We start from the raw sequence: 24,958 nt of genomic DNA on the forward strand, positions 1-24,958 counted from the left end.
CATTCTAACCTAAACTACTCTGAACCTAAGTGCCTTTCAGGTATTTACAGCAACAATCCTTTGAACGGCCATAATCGTAACATTACCAGAAATACAAGATCTTCAGTGTGAGATCTGAAGAGTCAGGAGAGTAGTGGTCTGTGACCCTGAAATGTCTATCAAGATTAAACCCTACTGAATAGCATAAGGGTGAAGAGAGAAAGAGATACTGAAAGAAATATAAGAAGAAAAAAAAAAACCCACCATGGAAGAGTGACAAAGAGCAGACATTAGAAACAACAACAGAGACGCCCGAGAAGCAGACCTCCTTCCACAGCAGCAAAGTTTACCACAAGGGACGAATGGGGATAGAGCAGCGCGGTCCGAGGGCACTGTGGATGGAGTGGGGCAGGGGCAGGACAAATCGGACACACCTCGCCAGCACTATGACACGGTCTGAAAGCATGCCAACGGAAACAGCACAGCGTTCTGGGGGCATCTGGTGTGATGACTCGGATCTCTACAAATAGAAGTTAAGTAGCCCCAAAGAAAATCATCGTATTAAAATACAGTATACACGGACTTGGACATCTGGCACAGGCAAAATTGTGCTCGTTATACTTTTACTAAGGCAGAGAAAAAAGCAGTATGTTCAAATATGTTGCCATCAAACACAGTCAAAGTAAATGTTTCTGGGCTTCCGTGGTGGCGCAGTGGTTGAGCGTCCGCCTGCCGATGCAGGGGACACGGGTTCGTGCCCCGGTCCGGGAAGATCCCACGTGCCGCGGAGCGGCTGGGCCCGTGAGCCATGGCCGCTGAGCCTGTGCTCCGCAACGGGAGAGGCCACAACAGTGAGAGGCCCGCATACCGCATAAAAAAAAAAAAAGTAAATGTTTCTGAGGTTAAGAGGAATGATGTTTTGTACAGAGGAACTGGTTTGCAAGGCAGAAATAGAGACACAGAGATAGAGAACAAACGTATGGACACCAAGGGGGGAAAGGGGGGAAAGCGGGGGTGGGGGTGGGGGGTGGGATGAATTGGGAGATTGGGATTTACATGTATACACTGATATGTATAAAATGGATAACTAATAAGAACCTGCTGTATAAAAAAAGAAATAAAATTAAAAAAAAAAAAAAGAGGAATGACGTTTTGTTACCTGCAAGGTCCTTTGTCTAGAAGAGTCTCTCATTTACCAGGTGGTCTGAGGTAACTACGTTATTATATTTTAACAAATAACTACTTGCTTTCATGTCGTTGTTTTCATTCACTTAAAGCATAAACCTATGAGTCAAAGACAAGGCTAGAATCTTACATACTAATTAATTCAGCTGACGAGCAAGATGCTAATAAAATCTGCACTCAGGAATTTAGTCCCTATTTGTTCCAGTTAGCTTTATATTCTCTCATGCCAGAGAAAACCAGATAAGAGTATAATTATACAAATTCATCACTATTTTTAGAAAAACTAAAACAATCGCCACTGATAGTGGTTCAATATCAGATCATTCACAATGCTCAAGATTATCCATTATCTTTATTTCTGCCTGACCCTTTGGATGACCCTATAAAGTTGCAGACTTTATATTATTTCAATTTTTCTATCTATAAACACCTTTATAAAAATTTGCTTGTCACAACTGCTATAAAAAGTAAGAAAATAGTGACTATTGAGAGGAACACCAGCAAATTACTGGTGAATTCAACTATGGCAGTGTTTGACTTATCTGGAAGCCCTATTTTCTAAGGGTCTAATATTTAGAATTTAGTTAAGAACTTAGAAGTGAAAGGACATCACAATCAAGGAAAAGAGTTATCACAAAGCTCATTTATTTGATAATGAGGTGAAGAGTCTGATATAGCATTTCATATAAAGCGATGGCCCTCAAGCAGATTGGTTTTGCTAAATTCCTCCCACCCAGTGTCTCCTCCAGGGAATATTTGGCAATGTCTAGAGACATTTTTGGTACACAAAACTTGGGGTGAGGAGGGTGGGAGGGTGCTACTGGCATCTAGTGGCTAGAAGACAGGGATGCTGCTAAATATCCTATGTGGAGGACAGGCCCACAACAAGAATTATCCAGCCCAAACGTCAATACCGCCAAGGCTAAGATATCCTGATATAGAGGAAAGAGTCTTACACATCTCTGTCTCCCTCTGTCTCTCTATATATCTATCAATCAAACAAATCACTATCACTATACTGGCACTCAGTACAAGAACGAATGGTCAAAAGTCTTAAGACAGGGGCTTCCCTGGTGGCGCAGTGGTTGAGAGTCCGCCTGCCGATGCAGGGGACACGGGTTCGTGCCCCGGTCCGGGAAGATCCCACATACCGCGGAGCGGCTGGGCCCGTGAGCCATGGCCGCTGAGCCTGTGCGTCTGGAGCCTGTGCTCCGCAACGGGAGAGGCCACAACAGTGAGAGGCCCGCGTACCACAAAAAAAAAAAGTCTTAAGACAAACAAACAAAAACTAATATGTTACTGGTATGCATTAATAAAGAAAGATGTAATACAAGATTTCCAACAGAAACAATTAATTTTTAAGTGTTATAAAGGATATAAAGGAACTGATATAAAGGAACAAACTACAATTATTAGTTATGGTTACCTACTAGAATATCTCCTCCTAATTTCCCTTCCCTTGAATCTAGACTGGTCTTAGTGACTTGTGTGACCAACAGCATGCAGCAGAAATGACATTCTGGGACTTCCAAGGCTAGGTCATAAACTGTGGTAGGTTGAATAATACTCCTCCCCATATGTCCCCATCCTAATCCTCCTACCTGTGAATACATCACCTCATATGGCAAAGGAGAGTTTGCAGATGTGATTAAGTTAAGGATTTTGAGAAAGATTATCCTGAACTATCCAGGTGGGCCCTAAATGTAATCACGAGGGTCCTTATAAAAGAGAGGCAAAAAGGTCAATGATGTGACAACCGAAGCAGAGATTAATTTGAGCAAGAACCAAGGAATACCAAAAGCTGGAAGAAACAAGGACCACATTCTCCCCTAGAACCTCCAGAAGGACAGAGCATTGCTAACACTTTTATTTTAGCCCCTCTTAAGACTAATTTTGGACCTCAGACTTCCAGAACTCTGAGAATAAATTTGTGTTGTTTTAAGCCACTATATTTGTGGCAATTTGTTACATCAACAATGGGAAACTGATAACAAAGTCTTACAGCTTCTACTTAGCTCTCTTGGAACATTTTCTCTGGAAGTCCTGACCATTTTAAGACTGTCATACTGGTGAGATCACATGCATCTACTCTGGTCAATAGTTTTCATTGAACCCAGCCTTCCAGCCATGTCCAACAAAGTGCCAGACAAGTGAGTGAAGCCATCTTGGACTCTGTGACCAGCTCATCTGTCAGCCGTTTACCGAGTGACCCCCATAGATACCATGTGAAAGAGACGAATCACCCAGCTGAGCCCTGCCTATATTCCTGATCCACATAATCATGAGAAATAATGGAACGGTCGTTGTTTTATGTCACAAATAACTCTGGACCTCAAGTTACATGTTAAATGATGATTAAAGATTGTTAAATAGAATATATCCATTTTGTAATGGAAGAAAAAAATCCTATTTATATTATCTGTTTTCTAGGCAGTAATCCCTAGTTACAGGGCTACTCCAACATTCCCATTAACTCTAAAGTATCGTAATTAACCTTGTTGGAATATACTGCTATAATTAGTTTCTTTCCATATTGGTAAAATAAGTGATTGTAACAAAGCTTCATTTACTTATCCAGGGCCAGGATATAGAAGCTCTCAGCTTATTAGAGATCACTCACTCTTCCTGACTCAATCCACATTTCATATCCTCATCCTGTTCTTCTCCTCTTGCAAGTCTAGTTATTCCTTTATTCCTCTTTTACTGTTTCAACTAAGGCACCTAAATATCTTTATTCACAAATCTTAATTTGGAGTATGAAATGTTTTCTTGCCCTCTTTCTTATTCTCTTTGAGCAAAAGCCAAGATTATCTCCAATTCATCTAGAGGCTAACAGCTTAACAGCACTGCCACCTTCTTATATAATCCTATACAAAGAGCTGAGAAAAATGGGGATACTCTTGTTAAGAGTCCAAGATCCCTAGTGGACTGGAACTCCACAAAAAATCATATTTGTTTCTATGTATTCTAAGTATGCTATATGGCAAGTTCTCAAAACAAAACTCATGCTACCTTAAGTAAATAATCACAACGGTGGGGAACTACAAGATTAAATTTAGAATTATATGGTGTATCTATATGGATGTAGATAAATGGTAAAAAAAATTGTAAAAAAAAAATTTTAAACATATACAATTATCACTTACACAGAGAAACAAAAAAATGCAAGCTGATTAAGATCTAACATTAGTAGAAAAACTGCTCTGTTCCCCCAAAACATCCCTTATTTGCCATATATAAAAAGAATCTCATTTTTAAAAATACTTTAAGTACACATTTAACAAAAATATTCCCTAAGAAGGTCCTTTTTTCAAATCATATCTTTCATTGTGCCTCCCCAAAAGCCAGCTCTTACCTTTCTGTGTAATTCTCCAATGAGCATTAATTACAACACCTAAGTAAGTGTGGAAGTCAGCCTCCAAGATGACGCCCCCAATGATTTCCACCCCCTGGTATTCACACCCTGCCTGTATAGTATGCTCCCACAGTGTATGATGAGGGCAAAAAAGGATGGACTATCTATTCTAAGACCAGGTTATAAAAGACTGTGGCTTCCAGCTTAGGTGTCTCTCTCATCACTCATTCTGGAGGAAGACAGCTGCCATGTCTTGAAACACTCAGGCAGCCCTGTGGAGAGACGCACACAGCAAGGAATTGAGACTTCTAGCCAACAGCCATGTGAGTGAGCCTTCTTGGAACTGGTTCCTCCAGGCCCAGTCAAGACTTCAATGATGCAGCCCTAGCTGAAAGCTTGATTACAACTTCATGAGAGACCCTGAGGCAGAAACATCCCCCTAAGCTGCCCCAGAACTCCTGATCCTCAGAAACCATGAGACAATACATGTTTGTTCTAAGCCACTGTGCTTTGGGGTAATTTGTTGTACAGCAATGTAGAACTAACTAATGCAATGAGCACTGCTCATCCTTCAAAAACCAAATAGTTATTTAAAAATTTTTTAATAATTATAAATAGAAATAGTAACTGCAAAACTTGAAAAACAAATTTGGTTTAAAAAGCTCAGCTAAAATTAAAAGGCAATAGTAATAACATCAGCTTGCCAGTCCTACTTGTAAAAACAATGAACCAACAGTGCACTATCAGAAGAATATGGACTCTTTCTGGAAGAATAGAGAGCAGGTTGAGCAGATAAATTGAGAACAGAACATCAACTTTTTTTAAACTAGGAAAGAAATCAGTTTATAATTTAAAAATCACAAAATCTTACTTAACTATTAACAAGACATCCCACAAAGTCTGCCTTATCTGTTACAAACTGATTCTAAAGCTTTATCTTGTCACAGACTATATCAAATGCCTACTGATAAACACATAAGAAAAATAAGGGCAAACATAACAAATTTCAGCAGTAGACCCCACTTCCATTTCAAAGCACAGATTTTCTTTTCCTGTAATGTTTCCACACCAAATCCAAAACATTTCATTAGATCATGCAAGCACTCTTTCCAAGAACACGTAAGATTTCCTATTGTAAGAAACAGCTCTTTTAACATAATTTATTTCATTAGAAAGTGCACTTAGTACACACATATTTAATACATGGGTTGAGCATTTAAAAACACTCAAAAAGCAACAATAAAAGAAAAACATGGCAATTTTTCATTTGTTCGGGGAAAAATTTGCTTTCAGCAATAGAATGAGCTGTATGCATTCTCAACATAATAAATCCTCTCTACATTAAATGGTTAATGAATAGGGTAATTTACTAGTGATGATCCCAGTTATCTCCATAGAAACTATACGTATTGATATTGAAAACAACGAAGAACACTAAGACTGACTAAAATTTAAACCACCATCATCAATAAGTGTCTCTGAGTCAAAGAGCAATAATTTAGTCATCAACATTGGCAAAATTAGTTGACTCAAACTCTGAAGTTCTTTAGCTTTTAAGTCAAATAAGCATTTGAATACCACATTGTTTCCTATATCCTTTATCTTGAACAAAGACAACTTAAATTACCAACTTCTCTCTCATATAACTTATGTATTATTAAGTTTAATTGACGCTAACTGATCTCCATTGACTGAAGTTTACAGGTCCTTTCCAGAATATTTAAAACCATGTTAAATTTTAAAATACATTTCCCATTTTCACTGGAAAATGTAGCATTCCTACTGGCATGTGCTAAAATAATAAGGTATGAGGCAAAATTTATCCATTCGTATCACAGGACATGCTTTTCATGCACTGTCATAAAATCATATTAATAAAGCCCTCCAATCTTGTAACAATGTTAATGGAGAATTTCCAAGAAATTACTTAGAAAAGGCCAAATATGTGTTCAAACAGTCTTACCCATGGAGAAAGATTCCTAAAATTAATGCTCTAGCATGAATGTCTTTATAGTTTTCCAAGGGTCACATTTTCAGAAGTGAATATTTAAAAACCACACGCTGAGTGCACACATAGCTCACAAACATGCTAGTATTTGATTATGACTTCATGTAATATCATGATTACATTTAGTAACCGAATTGATTGTGATGTCACATTGTTCCCATAGAAGCACTGTGGGTAGACAATATCTGGAATCATCCAATACCATAAATTGGTCCACAATTCCCTGAACGGAGGGAAAAAAAAGCAGTTAAAAGGCATAACTAATAAAAAGTTTCTAAAGAAGTAGTGTAGAAAAGTCCTGCTTATGAGGCAGACAATTCTCTCCTCCATTCCTGAATACAGACCAAAGAAGCGCTTTCAAGTGCCTGTGGCAGATCAAATGCCTTGCTCCAAATCAATGTGCTCTTAACTTACAGAACCTATGGAATGCTTATGGACCTACCAACCTTGAGGGGGGGAGGAGTAAACTTAAAACAAACAAACAACAAAAAAGAAACAACAACAACAACAAAAAACACCACTTTCCAACACACCAGAATGTATCACATGAAACAGCAGCAATGTATTCTGTCTGTATCACGGTATTTAAATGGCCAAAGTATCTTAAGACTGAATGATTTGATCATTGGCCCCTTTCATCCTCCTGATTTTCTGACGTTTTAGCTTTTTCACTTGGACTCAAATTCTGACATACCAGCATGCTGCACCGGTTTGAAAAATATCCTCCTTTAATAGGTTAGCTTAAAAATGGCTTGGCTTTCACCATTCCAAATTATTTTTGAGCAGAAGTCCGCTTTTTATTGCAGAGCCACAGATTTCCTGAAAAATACCTTCTTAACTACTGCATTCTTTCACCCTCTGGGGGCACAACGAAAACGGGAGTCTAACTTGGGCAGCACCAAGCCTGTGATGGGCTTGCAAGTATGCATCTGCAGTTGCTGGTCTGATCCACGCTTTCAGTTTCCCAGGAAAATGTTTCCTGCAGCTGCTTAAATGAATCCAGCTGGAGGTGTACGCAAACAAGCCGCTGAGAACACCTCTGCCTTAACGAAGCGACATCCCTTCTCTCGGACCCTGACACATCTTCGTTTGATAACCATTTAGCGAAGTTTCCCCCTGCCTCTCGGCTTTGTAGCCCTTTGGAAGGAGGCACCGCAGGCCAACGGCATGGCTGCACGTTCATAAGTAAGCAGCAAGGACTACAGGGGGACAGGAGGGCTGGAGGACGGGGGGCACAGCAAATCTAAACAAAATCAAATCAACGTCGGTTGGTAATTGGTGCTGAAGCTCCAACTGTGAGGCTGGGGAGGAACCAGCCAAGCGTTGGCCCTGGCTGCCTGGCACGATCCGCGCCTGTCCTACCTGCCCCGGGGACACTCAGGAGGCGCAAAGTTCCCCCCGCCCCCCCGGACGTCCCAGGCGCGAGGCCAAGCGGGCGAGGGGGCCCAGGCCGAGGGGCGGCCGGGCGACCGGGGCGCAGGCGGGGCAGGGGAGGGCTCTGGGCACCCGCCCCTCCGTCCCCGGCTCGCCCCCCTCGCGCACCCCTTACCTTGGGCGATGGCAATGGACTCGAAGCGGTGCAGCTCCTTGAGCAGGCAGCTCCTCTCGCTGGAGTGCAGGCTGTAGATGAAGTCGCGCGCGCCCTGCGCCGTGTTCAGCGCCTCCATGGGCTCCTTCTTGGGGTGGGTGCCCAGCTCCCGGGGGCCGCCCGGGGCCACGAACGCCAGCAGCCCCCGCCCGCAGCAGCACCAGGACGGCGGGCGGGGCGCGGAGGCCGGGCCCGGCCTAAGGCTGCGCGCGGTCCGGCTCCTCAGCAGCGGCAGCAGCCGGGACATGGCGGGCTGAGGAGCGGGGACGCCCCGCGGCAGTCCGGGAGGGCTATTTCTGGCGAGCCCGCGGGAAGAAGGAGCTGGGCTCAGCCCGACCCCGCCCCGATGTCCTCCTGACAGGCAGCCGAGGCGCCGGGAACCATGCACTCTCCGGGCCCGCGCGGCTGGAGCCTCCTCTTCAGTCCTCCTTCCCTTCCCAAAGGCTCGCGGCGCCTCCGGTCCCTCCCGACGACAAAAACTTTCTCTGAGGCGGCCGGGCCGGGAGAGCGCTCCCGGAGAAGGCGGGCAGGCGGTGCGGGCGGGCGCCTCCCAACCAAAGAGGAGCGGCGCGGGCGGGCGGGTTCGGCAAGGGTTTGTGTCTGTCAGTCTGATCTTCCAGAGGGATGAGTCAGCCACGCGCCGCCCTTCCCCGGCACCGCCCTTCCCCGGCACCGCCCTCCTCTCTCGCCGGTTTTCCCACCCTCTTGCCAGCCCTAGTCCCCACACCGTACGGCTTCCGCGCCCTCAAAGCAGCCACGCTCTCAAACCACAACCGCCGCCGTTACCCCTGGCGGCAATATAGGGGGTAACAGGGCGGGACGAAGAAAAGAGGCGGGGTGGGCGAGGCGGGGCCGCGCAGGCGCATTGCGCAGGCTTGCGGGCCGCGCTTTCTCCGGGCTAAAGGGGGTGCACGCGTGTCCCCACCCCCTCCGAAGTATGAAGGTGGAGAAAGTGAGGGATCTTGCCCGCTGCGCTGGCCTCCGGTTGGCTGAGTAGTACGGCTGCCACCCGGCCCCCCTAGCGCCGTGCCTGAATCTGAGACGGGTTCTGAGCGATGCTCCAGCGTGTAGGCCCTCTCGCCCGTGTCACGGGCCCGACCACAGCGCCCTGCTCAGGCTTTGGAAGATTGAAGCGCCCAGGCCGCGCCCTTCGCCAAGTCCGCGCACACCCAGACTTCGGCCAGACAACCGGGTCTCCGAGGCACCCGCTCTGGGAGCCCCAGAGGGAGGGCTAGGCCAGTTCTCCCCCTTCCCAAGAAGAGTCTGAGACTGAGACCTTGACACTGAGAACACCCTTCCCCGTTCTGATGCAAGCAGCTTAGAGACGCTGGAGCCTGAGGCAAGAATGTCACAGACCTTTTCCAGGTGGTTGTCCAGGTTTGTTTGGTTGGTTTTTTTCTCTGTGCCAAGGTGGAAAGCATTCTGCGATCCTCCACCATTTCCACGTGTCCTAGGCATCTTTCAAGGCCCCAGTTCATAGGGTCTGCTATTCCAAACTTTAATTTATCTCTTGCTAAGGGAGGAGATCTCTGCTTTATCTGAACCTGTCTAAAGACACTTAGGCTTCCTGTCTTCTTAGAGAATAGATCCACTTAGAGAATAAATCTGCTCAAGTGTAATCAAGATCTAAATCCTATCCTTATCATATACACTGCTGCACCCAGCCCGACACCTTGTATGCAGTCGATGTGCTATAAGAATGTAAGTGCAATATATAAATGCGCATCAAGGGAGGAACGGTATCACTAAATCCTCCTACTGCTGTAACCCAGTGGTTCTCAAAGTGTGGTCCCTGGACAGCAGAGCTTGTGAGACATGAACATTTGTGTGCTCCACCAGAGACCTCTTGAATCTGAAACTGGGGGTTGGGCCCTGTCTGCGTTTTAACAAACCCTTTTTAACAAACTCCAGTTAATACTGATGCACACAAAATTTGAGAACCACTGCTCTAACTTAAACACGGAAAGCAATTTAAAAAATTTTTAAATTTCAGGGCAGTGCCTCTAGTGTAATAATGACAAGAATTTTCTCTGTGGAAAATGGAAGCTCTTTGAGTGTAGAGACTTTCTTGTCTTTGAAACCCCCTACACCTCCCAGTGTGTGTTGTAATCTTCTAAAGTTATTTAAATTCTTGGGATTTCTACCACCCCCCCATATTCCTTTTACCCCCAAGAGATTCTGACTCACTGGGCTTGGGCTGGGACTTGGGAAGAGAGATTTGAAAAAGCCCTTCAGTAGGAATTCCCAGCAGTCTCCAGGACACCAGTTTTGTGTTTGGGCTCCAGAAACAGATTGCTGAAAATTTGATAACTGGATCAACCACTTCCTAGCTATGTGTTAGTGTTAGATTGTTTCAGTAGTGGTCTCAATAATCATGCCTTATGGTATCCACTCCCTTGTGTAGACCTGTCCCACATGACTGTGGGCTCGGCCACGTGACTTGCTTTAGCCAATAAGTGGGACATCACAAGCCATGCTCTAACTGCTTGTTCCTTGGGGCTTGCTGTAATGTGTTTGCTGTATGCTTTATGAATATTCAGTTCTGCTATAGAAAATAAGAGAAACAAAAATGTAGACACAATTTGCTTATGAGACGTGTTACACGCAGAGTAAATGGATATGTGTTGAACATAGATAAAAAGGATGGAACAAATGAAAGTGCTACTTCAGATAGAAGGAGATAGACCAAGTAAACTTTAAATATTAGTAAGGCATGATCATACTACCTCTCGACTGACAACTGTGTCCTTCCTAAATTGGCCACCAACTAGTGATACCCATTATAGCCCCATTATGGCCTCATGTAGTCTCTGCACAAGAAAAGCAGATAAATCCCTAGCTGCTCAGGCAGCTAATGGCCAGCTACAGTTATGACCAGACACACTTGCTTCTGAATCACTCAGATGTATGTCAGATGTATGTCGATTCCAGACCCCTTCATTCTGCCAAAGCCCCTCGCTTACCCTCCACTCCGGTCCTTAAAACCATGCCATCTATGGTTTTAAGTGCTATGGTCCTTCCACCCTGCTTATACCCTATCCTAAGCTTGTTTATCTACTCCTTTTCTTTCTCCTTGCTTCTCATTCTGTTTTAAATTGGTTGATAAACTGTTGCTGCTCCTTTTTTTTTTTTTTTTTTTTTGTGGTACGCGGGCCTCTCACTGTTGTGGCCTCTCCCACTGCGGAGTACAGGCTCCGGACACGCAGGCTCAGCGGCCATGGCTCACGGGCCTAGCCGCTCTGCGGCATGTGGGATCTTCCCGGACTGGGGCACGAACCCGTATCCCCTGTGAAAACCACAAAATCTTACTAGGAAAATTAAAGAAGACTTAAATAAAAGGAGGAAAAGGTCAATTCACGTTTGGAACAGTCAATAGCATTGATATAAGATGACGGTTCTCCCCAAATTAATCTATAAATTCAGTGCAATCCCAATCAAAATCCCAGCTTGGTTTGTGTCTCTGTATATGTGTGTGAAATGGTCAAACTGATACTAAAATTTATATTGCAATGCAAATGGAGGCAGTGTAGCATACCAGAAAGAGCATGGATCCCCTGACTTTACATCCTAACTCTAAGACCTACTAGCTGATTCGGTTTGGACAAGTTGTCTATGATGCAAAGTCTTGGTTTGGGGGTTTCTTGTTATTTCTTAAAATACCACCTCACAGAGTCATGAGCATAAGATGAGTTAATATATGTGAAACACATGGCACAATACCTAACATGTAGTAGGTGGTTAAAAAATGATAGGTAGTATTGGAAGGCATTAAGATTTAAAAATTAGTGTTAGCAGTATCAGTGTATCTACAAGTGTCGGAGGCTCATATAACTTCAGAGCTAAAAGAAAGAGAATCCAACTGGATCTCTATTTCCTCAGTGTTTCTTCACTCTCCGACTCCCTGTGGTTTAGCTGTTTGTCTTCCAAAGGACAAGGCTGGAGATATAAATTTGAGAGCCATCAGCATCCAGGTATCATTGAAAAGCTGTAGACCTGGCCAGATTTCCAGTGGGTAAAGTAAAGATGGAGATGAGAATGTGGGGCTGACCCTGGGGCCCTTCACCACTGAGACACTGGAGAGGCAGAGGAGCCAGCAAAGTAGGAGGGAAACCAGAGGACAATGAGGTTTATTGTTCTCCTCTCTGTTCCTAGCATTAGAAACACCCAGAATGATGTTCGCCTGATACTGGTCATCATTATTCTTGGGATATTGGATGATTTTGTTAACTTTCTTCTTTGCCCTTGTCTCTGTTGCTTGAATTTTTTATGTTAAGTGTATATATTGATAATTTAAACAAATAGACAGCTTTACTCTAAAGCGAGGAACTACAGAACACGTTTGGTATGAAAAACACCTGGAAAATCCTAAACAAATTCTGAACAATCTCTCTTTTGGATCCTTTGCATTCCTCTACAGCAGTCATTTCTTACTGCCTCTCATCATCACCTCATTTTGGTACTTCATCTTTAACGATTTAATCTATATGTTGAAAAGTGTTCAAGAAGCAGTATCTCATGGAAGCAGGATGGAAAATATAAGAGAGGGGCTATCAACTGGAGCTCAGAACTCATGTGTTAATTTCATACTCCAAGAGGTTCATATTTATCTGTCCATAAGTATACCTATAGGCAGCACGACTATCTCTGTCCACACAACATGAGAAGTGCATATGCACACATAATACCCATTCATATCAACACACACACACACACACACACACACACGCACACACCCCTGCCTGACTCAGGGCAAAAAAAAATATTTTGTAACTTTTCCCCCTTCCAGATTGCCCATTGTGTTTGAGGCTGGGTAGGGATGTTGACCAAGGTAAATGTAAACAACAGGGCTATGAAATGCCTTCTCTTCAGACTTTAAACTTGAATTCTTAATGAAGCTTCCAAGTGTTTAGATGCCCCAAGAACTATTCTTGAAAAATTACTCCAACTTTGGGCCCAGCAGCAAGATCAGTGGAAGGATTCTTGAATGTTCCTGTTTTTGAAGGAAAATAAGGCATCAACTCAGACTTTTCTGAACACCTTTTCAAATAGACTTATTAAATCATCTTCTAACACATACCTAAATTCAAATAATATTGACCCCTCCCCGCTCTGTACCAGCCACCAAGCTAGGACTGGAAGTATAAAAATAAAAAGATATTTTGTTTAAGGCCAAATTTTCTATTTTAGACCAAATATTTTCACTGCTGTCAGTTACTACTGTTCAATAGAATCGATCCTCAGGGTGTGAGAGGATTGCTCTTCCATGTCCTCTTGAAGTGGTGGGGGGGTGGCCATGTGACTTGCTTTGGCCAATGAATGGAAACCTGACTGACACATTTTCACCTCCAGATGCAGGCACTTAATTGCCTGTGCTCAGCTGTGCAGCTCTGTCCTCTCCTAGCACGGTGAGATTCACAACATGTATTGAAATGGAAGTTCCATGAAATTGAAGAGGCGGGAAGTAGTGAGCCAATATAGGAGGACAGATGCCCTGGAGAGTTGCCCCAATCCACAGCAGATTTTGTGTGACAGGTAAACTTTTTTTGTGTTGAGTCACTGTGATTTAGGCAAAAGCTCCCATATCATGACTAGTACAGTTCCTACTTTGTTTCTCACATTGAATGATTCCCTTCACTCCTTCTATTTTCTTTATCTAAAAGGACGCCTGTTGTTTGTTCTTCCTTGGGATTAAGATATAGGAAAACAGGGTCCTTGTTTCCTTTGTCTTGTTTCTGAGCTTTATGTGGGTCTGGGGCCACAGATATAGATTTAGGAGTCAACAGCATTAAGGAAGTGGTTAAATCCATGCACTGGATAGAAAATGTGTAAATGAAAATGTAAGAGGACAAAGACCTGGGAAACAACAACAGTTAAGGGATAAGCAAGAACCAAGAGAAGAAGGTAAGATGATGTGGCAAAAGGAAAACAAAAAACAGGTGGCCACAGAAGCCAAAGGATGATAAAGTTTCTAGAATGAGTGGTCTACAGTTTCAAATACAGCAGCAAAATCAAGCAAATGAAGGACAAGATAGTACTCATCAGAAACGATGTGTTGACTGTAAGTGGGTGAAAAAAGCACAGTTAATGGGAGAATAGATGACATCAACACAGTAATACAAGCGGGAAGCAGGTAGAGGAGTGGTAACTAACCTGACTGATCAGAGGGAGGTGGAAACTAAACTGGAATGGAACAACCTAGAAGCTTCATTTTAGTAACAGCCTCAAAAAAAGTATAGGAATTGGAGGCATCAGGTACCTCTGAAGGTAGAGATAGAGTTGAGCCGAAAACGGAAGATCCAGGTGAAAAATTTTAATGGAGCAGTTATAAACCCAGATCCCGTGCAGCTGGGAGATTGCCACTCCCTCACCCCAGGAGAAATCTAGAAGTTTACTAGTGGAGAGACGCTAGGCTTGGGGGCTCCAGGAGCACCTGAGGGCAAGGGAAGCACACCACAAACAAGGAGATTAAGTGAATGCCACAGACTGACTCATGGATCCCTCATCACTCTCCTGTTCTGCCTCAACAACGTTCTGTTAACCATAGTATTGGAGGATTCCTCTCTGAAAACCCAATAAAAGAGCACAGCCAGGCCACCCTGTAATTAACCAGGCCAGCAATTAACCAGTTCTGCCAGTCACAGTTTCTAGCTTTTTGTTGTCTCATTCTTAAAGACAAAATATGAGCTAAGAGCCTAAATTCACTAGTCAGCTGAAGAAAGCCTTCGAGATGGAAAGACAGGACCAAAATAGTAAAAAAACAAACAAACAAAAAAGGAACTCAGGACATGGGGAGCAAAATAAAACTTTTGAAAATGTATAACATTAACATCTTTGCAAAATAAGAAACGATACTGCATCTATGGAAAGATAAGAGTCTATAAAAGTAGGAACATTCAGAAAACAAAAGGGATTTCCCTGGCAGTCCAGTGGTTAAGACTCCAAGCTTCCAATGCAGGGGGCGCAGGTTTGAGCCCTGGTCAGGGAACTAAGATCCCACATGCCACACGGTGCAGCCAAAAAAATTTTTAAATTGAAAACAATTAAAAATAAAAACAGAAAACAAAAAATCTTACTTGAAAATTTAAAGTATGACAAAGTGATAAATGTAGCAAAAAGATTGGAAGATAACACCAAGAAAAAACTTTATCATATCTATATGATAGATAATATAACAAAATAGAAGACAAGTGACAAAATTATAGAATCAGGAGGTGCAAGAGAGTTAAAGAAGATAAAGTAGTTCTGAAAATGTAACGGAGAAAATTGTCAAAGTAATATCTGAAGGAGGGACTTCCCTGGTAGCACAGTGGTTAAGAATCTGCCTGCCAATGCAGGGGACACAGGTTCAAGCCATGGTCCGGGAAGATCCCACATGCTGCGGAGCAACTAAGACCGTGCACCACAACTACTGAGCCTGCGTTCTAGAGCCCGCGAGCCACAACTACTGAGCCTGCGTGCCACAGCTACTGAAGCCTGTGTGCCTAGAGCCCGCGAGCCACAACTACTGAGCCCATGAACCACAACTACTGAAGCCTGCCTGCCTAGAGCCCATGCTCCTCAACAAGAGAAGCCACCCCAATGAGAAGCCGAAGCATCACAACAAAGAGTAGCCCCCACTCACCGCAACTAGAGAAAGCCCATGCGCAGCAATGAAGACCCAACACAGCCAAAAATTAATTAATTAATTAATTAATTAATTAAAAAAAAAACATCTGAAGGAAATTTCCCCTAAGTGAAGGTCATTTGTTCCCAGATTGAGAGTTCATTGAGGGCTCAGAACACTAGATAAAAAGAAGACCCACTCCAGAGCCTGTCATCATGACATTTCAGGTCACTAGGAACCAAGAACAGATTCTGAAAGTTCCCAGCATCAAAGTCAATGGTTGTCAAGGGAAGTTCAATAAAAATAATCCCATTAGAATGGCTTCAGACTCTCAACAGCAATGCTGGAGACTAGAAGTCAACAGAGAAATAACTTCAAAATTCTGAGGGAAGTTATTTCCAATCTAGAATTCTATATCCAGCAGTCTAGTGTGAGGGTAGATTATAACCTTTTCAGACATGAACGTCTCAAAATATTTCTGTCCCATACATCGTATCAGGAAGAAACTGGAAGATGCATTCCATCAAATTGAAGGGATAAACCAAGAGATCTAGGAAATGGGAAGTCACAGGACGGCAGGTCTAGAGAGCAGCTAGTCTGCGTGGGAGCAAAGCAATGGAAGGTTCTGGGACGTGGGCCTCTAACAAAGAGGTGGACTTAATGAATTTTTCTGATGTATTTGAAATATTAAAGGAGAGTTACGCTTATGGGAGGGAGTCTGGGAATGGACCAGTGATTGAAAACTAAGCAAACTGAGGCAATTATTAACTCTAGTAATAAATTATATTAGGGAGAAATTATAATAAATTTAAAAGTCACAGGTAAATAGTATTTACAGAATTATAATAATACAGAACACTTATCTAACCAAAAATGATGATATATCTAAACTAGGCAGATGGGCGCCAGGGGAAAGAAAGGTCTTAGTCAATTCAGGCTGCCATAACAAAATACATAGATTGCATGGCTTAAATAATAGGAATTTATTTCCCACAGTTCTGGAAGCTGCAAGTCCAAGATGAAGGTGTCAGCAAGGTAGATGTCATTCTGAGGTCTATTCTCTTGGCTTGTACACAGCGACCATCTAGCTCTGTGCTCACATAACCTCTTCTTTTTTAAAAAAAATAAAATAAATTTATTTATTTATTTATTGGCTGTGTTGATTCTTCCTTGCTGCGTGTGGGCTTTTCTCTAGTTGCAGCGAGCAGGGGCTACTCTTTGTTGCAGTGCGTGGGCTTCTCACCGCGGTGGCTTTTCTTGTTGCAGAGTGCGGACTCTAGGCGCACAGGCTTCAGTAGTTGCAGCACGTGGGCTCAGTGCTCCGTGGCATGTGGGATCTTCCCGGACCAGGGCTCGAACCCGTGTCCCCTGCATTGGCAGGCGGATTCTTAACCACTGCGCCACCAAGGAAGCCCCACATACTCTCTTCTTTTTGCAGGTGTGGGAGAGACAAAGCTCTCTGGTGTCTCTTCTTATAAGGGTGTTAATCCCATCATGAGGGCCCCACCCTCGTGATCTCATCTAATCCTACTTACCTCCCCCAAACCCCATCTCCAAATACTATCACATTGGAGTTGAGCCTAAGCATATGAATTTGTGGGAGACACAAACATAATAAGAAGTGTGTTTGCGTGTTTATCTGTATAGGTGCTGTAGGGCAAGGAGGTGGGAGTAGAAAAGCTAAATCCTTATCTTGCATAGTAAACATGCCAGTTAGCATCACCATAGGACACGGGTGGTAGTCCACTCTAAATAGGGTCAACTGAGGAGGGCTTATTTGCAAAGGTATGGGTGTAAGGGAGCCCCAAGAGATAGTGCAGGCACCCAGGGCTTAGAAGAAATTGCACTGTCACCAACCCTAGGCTCACAGGGATGAGTGGAGTGCATGGGGTCCACAGTCTAGAATGAGAGTCACGTAGAAAATGCCTCCCTGAGAGAAGCAGTGACCTCCTGTTGAGGACACAGCCAGCTAGATTAGATGGTCAAGGAGGGAAACAGGGGAATAAAGGTTCTGCTCTCACTGTCTTTTCTCTCTCTCTCTGATCTCCTCTCCAGGTTCTCCCAGCTGGGGAAAAACAAACTCATCTGGAAGTCAAAGGGCCCATTCATCAACCCATTGATGTGGTCCATACAGGTGAGTTTCTCTGAATGGAGAGCAAGGAGAAGGGTACAGAGTAGATCCAAAGGACAAATGAGAGATAGCCAGCACAGTAAGAAAGCCAAAAAATGAAGAAATAATAGGCATAATCTTAATATGTGCCCAGAAGAGAGTTCTACAAGAATTGAAAATAGTTGCCTTTTTTTTTTTTTTTCCACACCTTGGGGCAGACCAAAGATCGAACCTGCGCCCCCTGCATTGGAAGCATGGAGTCTTTTTTTTTTTTTTTTTTCCATTTTTGGCTACGTTGAGTCTTCCTTGCTGCGCACGGGCTCTCTCTAGTTGCGGTGAGCAGGGGCTACTCTTCATTGCGGTGCACAGGCTTCTCACTGCAGTGGCTTCTCTTGTTGCGGAGCATGGGCTCTAGGCATGTGGGCTTCAGTAGTTGTGGCACGCAGGCTCAGTAGTTGTGGCTCGCAGGCTCTAGAGCGCAGGCTCAGTAGTTGTTGGTGCACGGGCTTAGTTGCTCCGCGGCATGTGGGATCTTCCCAAACCAGGGATCGAATACGTGTCCCCTGCATTGGCAGGCAGATTCTTAACCACTGCACCACCAGGGAAGTCCCAGAAGCACGGGGTCTTAACCACTGGACTGCCAGGGAAGCCCAGTGGTTGCCTTTGTGAAATAAAAATTGAAAATAGGGAGATGCAGGGTTGGGAACTGCTTTTTTTTAAAATATGTATCAATAGAATATAAACTGTGTAGAACTCTTTGACTTTTATAACTAAATACAACTTTGACAAAAATAATTTTAAGTGCTTTTTGGATTTGCAATGAAAAAATCATTGATAAACTTTTGCCATGCAATTTCAGTTAAGTGCTGGGACCTGAGGTCAGATTATAGTGGGTTAAGAAGAGAAGCTGAGATGAGTGGAGATGAATTCTAAATGGCAGTCAAATGTTGTTAATCAAATGTTTAGTTAATGTCTTTAACAGCTAGTCTGTTAGCTTAGCTAGGTCAAAGGTATGCTGCCTGTGATTTGTGTTTTAATGACCCTGCACACTGCTACTTTGGGCCCACATATGTAATCTACGTGTCTAGGATATTCATGTACAGTTTTAGGATTCAGAACATTTTTTTGTGCTTTTAATTATTAAAATGGTTTCTGGCTATTATTTCTTAACCTGTGCCCAAAATATCATCTTGCCTTTGACACCCATTCCTCCTACTGTATTTCCTTTGTATACCTTCCCAACTCAAACTCAAAATCTGAACTGTCTTTGACCTCCTCTTTCACTTCTAGCATGTCCTTGCCAAATGCTATACATTCTACCTATTAAATGTTTTTAGCTCCTCATTTTCACCCTAGCCGACCCTGACAGAGTTTAAGCCATCAGGATTTGTTTATGTCACTATGGGACTAACTCCCTCTCTAAGCCTCTAATCTCCACCTCCAATACATCCCCTTATTAACTAATGGACTTCCTGGTCTTATTAGAAATTGCTTTTCCAGCCACATCTCTCATTACTTCCCCTTTCTTGAGCCAAACACTCCTTTGGTGCTTGCCAAGAATTCCACTCTCCATGCCTATGTTCATGTTGTCACCTCTGCTTGCAGCACCTTCATGCTCATTTTCTCTACGTGTCCAGTCTTTCCCAGTCTTCAAGGCCCAGCTCTAATGCCTTCCCATGCCTGAGGTGCTCCTGGAGATGCTTTCCAGGAAGGCATGAGCTGCTTTTCTGAAGCCCCTCATCACTTTCTCTGAAAGAAGTCCTTGTGTTCTAGTATATGGGGTGCCTCACTTACAAGCAACTTGAAGGAAACTTCCCTATCTAATTCATCTTTGTTTACCCTGAACAGCAAGCATGGTATCCTGTACCTGTACACACTCAATACATTTGCTGAATTTTTTTAAAAAATACTTATTTATTTATTCATTCATTTTGGCTGTGCAGGTTCTCAGTTGTGACACACAGGATCCTTAGTTGTGGCATGTGGGCTCTTTAGTTGTGGCATGTGTGTGGGATCTAGTTTCCTGACCAGGGATCAAACCCAGGCCCCCTGCATTGGGAGTGTGGAGCCACTGGACTGCCAGGTAGGTCCCCATTTGTTAACTTTTAAAAGAAGTAGCCAATCAATATTTTTCCTGCTTTATTGAGGTATAACTGGTATACAAAAAATTTGCACATAATTAATGTATATCATTTGGTAAGTTTAGACAAATTTATACACTCATGGTGCCATCACCAAAATCAAGGTAATAAACATATCCATCGCCTCCAAAAGTTTCCTTGTGTCCCTTTGTTTTGGTTTTGGTTTTGGTTCTTGGTAAGAGCACCTAACATGAGATCTAACTTCTTAACAGATTTTAAGCACATGATACCTCATTGTTAACCACAGGCACTATGTTGTACAGAAGATCTCTGGAACTTACTCATCTTGTGTAACTGTAACCTTATACCCATTGAAAAACTCCCCTATTCCTCTCCCCCCATTCCCTGGTAACCACCATTCAGCCAATCAACATTTGATTTTACGATATACTGTCATTTGAAAGGCAAAAAAGAGCAGTGATCTTAGGAACTATTATTATAATTAGACCATCTGACTTCAAACCTCAGGTGCCAGAAAGATAGGAAAATATTATATTATCATTAAGGAAAAGATAGAGGGTGGGGGAACTGAGAAGTCCTATTAAAATTCAGAAGCCATAACCCATTATTATAACCACCATGTAAATAAAGGTTAAGAACAGAGTTATTGGAGTCAGATTACCTTTGGCCAGAATCTTGACTCTGCCCCTTAAGGACTGCATACCCTTGGACCAATTAGCCCCTTTGAGCCTTCTTTCCTCAATTTCCTTCTTGGCAAAATTCAGACAATAATGTTACCTACCCTCCAAAGCCGTTCATATACTTAAGTGAGATACAGGCAGACCTTATTTTGTTGTGCTTTGCTTTATTGAGCTTTGCAGATACTGCATTTTTTACGAATGAAAGTTTGTGGCAAATCTGCATCAGGCAAGTCTATCGGCACCATTTTTCCAACAGCGTTTGCTCATTTCATGTCTCTGTGTCATATTTTGGTAATTCTTGCAATATTTCAAACTTTTTCATTATTATTATATTTGTTATGGTGTTCTGTGCTCACTGATCTTTGATGTTTCTACTACTCACTGAACGTTCAGATGATGGTTAGCATTTTTTAGCAATAAAGTATTTTTTAATTAAGGTATGTACATTGTTTTCATAGACATAATGCTACTGCACACTTAATAACTACAGTATAGTGTAAACATTACCTTTATATGTACTGGGAAACCAAAACATTTGTGTGACTTGGTTTATTGCACTATTTGCTTTATTTATTTATTTGGCCACATGACGTGGCTTGTGGGATCTTAGTTCCCTGACCAAGGATTGAACCCAGGCCCTTGGCAGTGAAACCATGGAGTCCTAACCACTGGACCACCAGGGAATTCCCAATATTTGCTTTATTTTGATGGTCTGGAACTGAACCCGTAATATCTCTGAGGTATGCTGGTAATGTACACGAAGAGTTTTGCTGAATGCCTGGAATACATCATATACACTCAGTAAATGATAGCTTCTTTTTTATCATCAGTAGTGAGAACTGTGTTAAGCAGTTGCCAAGAGCACTCACTAGCTTTCGAATCAGATGGAGCTGGGAGTGCTTATTAAAAATGATGAGAGACCACTCAAACTCATTTTACTAGGCAATCATTAAACTCATACCAAAGCAAGTTAAGGACACTGCGAGAAAAGAAAATTACAGGCCAACGTTCTTGATGCATTTAGATGCAAAAATACTCAACAAATACTAGCAGACCAAATTTAACAGCACATTAAAAGGATCATACACCATAATCAAGTGAGATTTACCCCTGAGATGCAAGGATGGTTCGGTTCAACATACACAAATCAATAAATGTGATATGCCACATTAATAGAATGAAGGATAAAAACCTATGGTAATCTAAATAGATTCAGAAAAAGCATTTCACAAAATTCAACGGCCTTTTGTGATAAAAATTCTTAACAAATTAGGTATAGAAGGACTGTGCCATAACAAAGGCCATATATGACAAAACCACAACATCATACTCAATGGTGAAGAGCTGAAAGCTTTTCCTTTAAGATCAGGAATAAGACAAGGGTGCCCATTCTTACCACTTCTATTCAATGTAGTACTGGAAATCTTAAGAGTAATTAGGCAAGAAAAAAAATGGCATCCAAATTGGAAAGGAAGAATAACAACAAAAAAACAAAACAAAACAAAAACCAAACAAACAAAAAACAAATTGAAAAGGAAGAAGTTAAATTGTCTCTGTTTGCAGATGACATGATTCATATGAGTAGCATTGACATATATACACTACCAAATGTAAAATAGATAGCTGGTGGGAAGCAGCAGCATAGCACAGGGAGATCAGCTCAGTGCTTTGCTATGACCTAGAGGGGTGGGATGGGGAGGGTGGGAGGAAGGCTCAAGAGGGAGGGAATATGGGGATATATGTATGCATATGGCTGATTCACTTTGTTGTACAATAGAAACTAACACAGCATTGTGAAGCAATTAGACTCCTATAAAGATGTATTAAAAAAAAAAGAAGAAAACCCTAGAGACTCCACCAAAAATTGTTAGAACTAATAAATGAATTCAGTAAAGTTGCAGGATACAAAATCAATATGTAAAAATCAGTTGCTTTTCTATACACTAACAATAAACTATCTGGAAATAAATTAAGAAAACAGTTTTATCTACAGTAGTACCAAAAAACAATAAAATACTTAGGATAAATTTAACCAGTTAGCTGAAAGAGCTATATAATGAAAACCATAAGACATTGATGAAATAAACTGAAGAAGACACAAGTAAATGGAAAAATATACCATGTTCATGAATTGGAAGAATTAACATTGTTAAAATGTCCATACTGCCCAAAGCCATCTTTAGATTTTTTTTTTTTTTGGTGGTACACGGGCCTCTCACTGTTGCGGCCTCTCCCGTTGCGGAGCACAGGCTCCAGACACGCAGGCTCAGCGGCCATGGCTCACAGGCCCAGCCGCTGCACGGCATGTGGGATCTTCCCAGACTGGGGCACGAACCCATGTCCCCTGCATCAGCAGGCAGACTCTCAACCACTGCGCCACCAGAGAAGCCCCCCATCTTTAGATTTAATGCAAATCCTAAAATGCATGTGGAACCACAGAAGACCTTGAATAGCCAGAGCAGTCTTGAGCAAGAAAAACATCTGGAGGCATTACACTTTCTGATTTCAAGCTATATTGCAAAGCTATAGTAGTCAAAACAGTATGGTACTGGCATAAAAACAGACACATAAACCAAAAGAACATAATAGAGAGCCAAGAAATATGCCCATGCATGTACATATAATATTTGACAAGAATACACAATGAGGAAAGAATAGTCTCTTTCAATAAATGGTGTTGGGAAAACTGTATATCCACATTCAAAAGAATGAAATTCAACCATTCCACAAAAATAAACTAAAAATGAATTAAAAACTTAAGTGTAAGTCCTGAAACCATAAAATTTCTAGAAGAAAACACAGGGAGTAAGCTCCTTGACACTGACCTTGGTAATGATTTTCTGGATGTGACACCAAAAGCACTGGCAACAAAAGCAAAAAGAAAACAAGTGGGATTATACCAAACTAAAAAGCTTCTGTACAGCATAGGACACAATCAAAAACATGAAGAGGCAACTTGCAGAATGTGAGAAACTATTTGCAAACTATACATCTGATAAGGGGTTAATAACCAAAATACATAAATAACTCTTACAACTTACTAGCAAAAAAATAAAAAAGATTAAAAAATGGGTAAAGGACCTGAAGAGACATTTTCCCAAAGAAGACATTCAAATGACCAATAGTTATATGAAAAGGCATTAAATATCACTAATCATCAAGGAAATGCAAATCAAAACCACAGTGAGATACCACCTCACACCTGTTAGCATGGCTAGTACCAAAAAGACAAGAGGTTTCAAGTGTTGGCAATGGTTGCATAAAAGGGAACCCTCCTGCACTGTTGATGGGCATGTAAACTGGTACAACAATTATGAAAACAGTATGAATATTCCTCAAAAAGTTAAAAATAAAACCAAATACCATATGATCTAGCAATCCCACTTCTTGGTATATATCCAAAGGAAATGAAATCAGTATCTTGAAGAGATATCTGCTCTCCCATGTTCATTGCAGTATCATTCACAATAGTCAAGATATGAAAACATCCAAAGTATCCATGAACAGATGAATTGGTTTAAAAACGTGGTATACTGCTAAAATAAAATAAAATGGAGACTGTAGAGAAAACCATTTAATCCATGTAAGCAAAACTCAATATAGCTTATTTGATGAATGTAAGCAAAACTTAAGTTATTTCTTCCTCCACACTTCCCAGTTGCTATAAAGTTAAATAATTAGGCCTGCTGATCAGTTTCATAGTAATACGTAATCATTATTTAGTATTCACCACATGGAAGCCACCACATGTGCTACGTACTTTGCATACCTCATCTCATTTAATCCTCTTAGCCTCGAAAAAGTAGCTTTTGTTATCTCCAGTTGATAGATAATAATAATCATGATGATTATAGCTCTTTTTTTTTACAAGTTTATTTATTTTTTTTATTTATTTATTTTTTTTTACAAAAGTTTATTCTTAAATGTACAATAGTTTCCAAGACAACATTTCATTCTAGCTATAGGTGGCAACAGATGTTATGGCAGGGAATCCAGATGTTTAATCCAGATGTTTAAACAGGAATGGAACTAAGGATCATCATTGCCTCAGGCACAAGGAACAGCTTACTTTTTGCCAGATTTCTTAATTCCACCTGTGGCCAGGGGGCCTTTCCCCGCGGCCTTCGCTTTTAGCTCCTCAAGTTTCCTTTGCTCCTCCTTCTGTTTCTGCTTGAATGCTTTATCTTCCTCGTCCATCTCCTTGGCTTGCTTCTTGGGCTGCTTCAGGGGCTTCTTCTTCCCACCTTCACGGCCCGACATGGCGCCTGCCGCCCCTTCCCCGGACCCTGCCACCGGATGCAGATTATAGCTCTTGAGTGCTTACCATGGTCCAGGTACTGTGCTAAAC

The 24,958-nt window shown here is 42.1% G+C and overlaps 3 protein-coding genes across 4 annotated transcripts in view; 1 reads left to right on the forward strand and 2 right to left on the reverse strand.

Annotated features, from left to right (window-relative positions):
* The window catches only part of TMEM65 (transmembrane protein 65), a 43,265-nt gene extending 34,472 nt beyond the window's left edge, over nt 1–8,793 (reverse strand). Inside the window, exon 1 of the mRNA XM_060116196.1 lies at nt 8,077–8,793. Within this exon, the coding sequence (XP_059972179.1) occupies nt 8,077–8,362 (286 nt within the window). The 5' untranslated portion in view covers nt 8,363–8,793. The remainder of the gene's footprint in view (nt 1–8,076) is intronic.
* A 225-nt stretch (nt 8,794–9,018) lies between these two features.
* The window catches only part of TRMT12 (tRNA methyltransferase 12 homolog), a 51,415-nt gene continuing 35,475 nt past the window's right edge, over nt 9,019–24,958 (forward strand). The window contains exons 1-3 of one of the 2 annotated variants that reach the window (XM_060116246.1): nt 9,019–9,492; nt 17,774–17,852; nt 19,772–19,911. The gene's annotated coding sequence lies outside the window, so the exon portion shown is untranslated. Of the gene's footprint in view, nt 9,493–13,487; nt 13,648–17,773; nt 17,853–19,771; nt 19,912–24,958 lie in introns of those variants that run through there. The other variant, XM_060116245.1, reaches the window with a different exon arrangement.
* LOC132500958 (translation machinery-associated protein 7) lies at nt 24,527–24,907 on the reverse strand. The gene has a single exon (XM_060116345.1). The coding sequence runs from the start codon at nt 24,868–24,870 to the stop codon at nt 24,676–24,678; it is 195 nt and encodes a 64-aa protein (XP_059972328.1). The 5' UTR covers nt 24,871–24,907; the 3' UTR covers nt 24,527–24,675.

This window comes from Mesoplodon densirostris, chromosome 13 (genome assembly GCF_025265405.1).
Source record: "Mesoplodon densirostris isolate mMesDen1 chromosome 13, mMesDen1 primary haplotype, whole genome shotgun sequence".
NCBI classification, from domain to species: domain Eukaryota; kingdom Metazoa; phylum Chordata; class Mammalia; order Artiodactyla; family Ziphiidae; genus Mesoplodon; species Mesoplodon densirostris.